The sequence below is a fragment of the Penaeus monodon genome, chromosome 28 (genome assembly GCF_015228065.2).
Source record: "Penaeus monodon isolate SGIC_2016 chromosome 28, NSTDA_Pmon_1, whole genome shotgun sequence".
In the NCBI taxonomy this organism is placed as follows: Eukaryota; Metazoa; Arthropoda; class Malacostraca; order Decapoda; family Penaeidae; genus Penaeus; species Penaeus monodon.
The window spans coordinates 30,268,859-30,270,003 of NC_051413.1; the positions used below are offsets into that span (position 1 = coordinate 30,268,859).

Here is a 1,145-nt window from a genome sequence, read left to right on the forward strand (position 1 = left end):
CTTACTCACACTTCATGACGAGGTCCTCTGCGGCGGAAGAGAGATAATAACTGATAATGATCCTGGCGTCCTCGAGGGCAGGGAAGCTCTTCTCGAGGAAACTTTCATATTCCTGTCGAAGATAAGGATAAGATAAGAGGCTTTGTGTTAACTTGTGTGGCGGGTTTCTGTTCAGGGACGTTACTTCTATGCCGTGTATTTGTCAATGTATGTCGTTTTTATGTCTTATGTGTTAAGGGGTTGTATCTTTATGTCTTTTGGTTGTTAAGGGATTTCATTGTTATGTCATGCGTCTGTTAGAATATTTTATTTGTTGTCATGTGTCTGTCAAGAGATTTTATTGTTAGATCATGTGGCTGTCAAGAGATGTCTGTCAAGAGATTTTATTGTTAGATCATGTGGCTGTCAAAAGATGTCTGTCAAGAGATTTCATCGTTATGTCATGTGTCTGTCATAAGGACTCACTGTCAGGCCACGAGTTTATCACAGTATTTCATTGCTATGTTAGGTAACTGTTAATGTCTGACGTTGTCTTGAGAGGTCATCTTCTCATAAATACCGTTGTCTGTCAAGAGATGTCGCTGCCATACCATGTTTTGTCAAAATATCTCATGGTTATGTTTTATGTCTGTCAAGATATGTTGTTGCCATGCTAGTGTCTTTGATTCCAAAATACGTCATAAAGCGCTCTAAATGATAGAATAAATGTTTCATTATGAAATTAGTTTTTATTTTTGTAACAAGAGAATGACTGAGCAAAGACTGATCAAAACGCTGAACTCGTCGCACATGACATAACTTTGTAATTTCCAGAGCATAATATAAGGCAAGGAAACCTGTCACAGTCATTGACACATTTCTTATAATTACACATAATTACATAATTTCCCGCAGTTACGAGATAGGTGTCTCCATTAGTCATATTTCATCCTTTAATTGGTTTCACAGTAATTAATCAATTAGTTAGAGGTTGAGTGATATAACGATTCTATTTAAGGTCAACTTTCCTTAAAACAAAGAAAAAAAATGGTATCTACTTTATTTCTGCCTTTCCTTCAGACGTACCACTCCGATATTGTCATTTATCTTACCTCTTATATTTCTGTTCTGTGATTACATGGTCCCCTCCCCCACACCAAAAAGAG

General features: G+C 36.9%; 1 protein-coding gene across 1 annotated transcript in view; it reads right to left on the minus strand.

Annotated features, from left to right (window-relative positions):
- LOC119591164 overlaps nucleotides 1–1,145 on the minus strand; it is a 40,046-nt gene that overhangs the window by 18,561 nt on the left and 20,340 nt on the right. Inside the window, exon 3 of the mRNA XM_037939873.1 lies at nucleotides 6–112. Coding sequence (XP_037795801.1) covers nucleotides 6–112 — 107 coding nt within the window. The remainder of the gene's footprint in view (nucleotides 1–5; nucleotides 113–1,145) is intronic.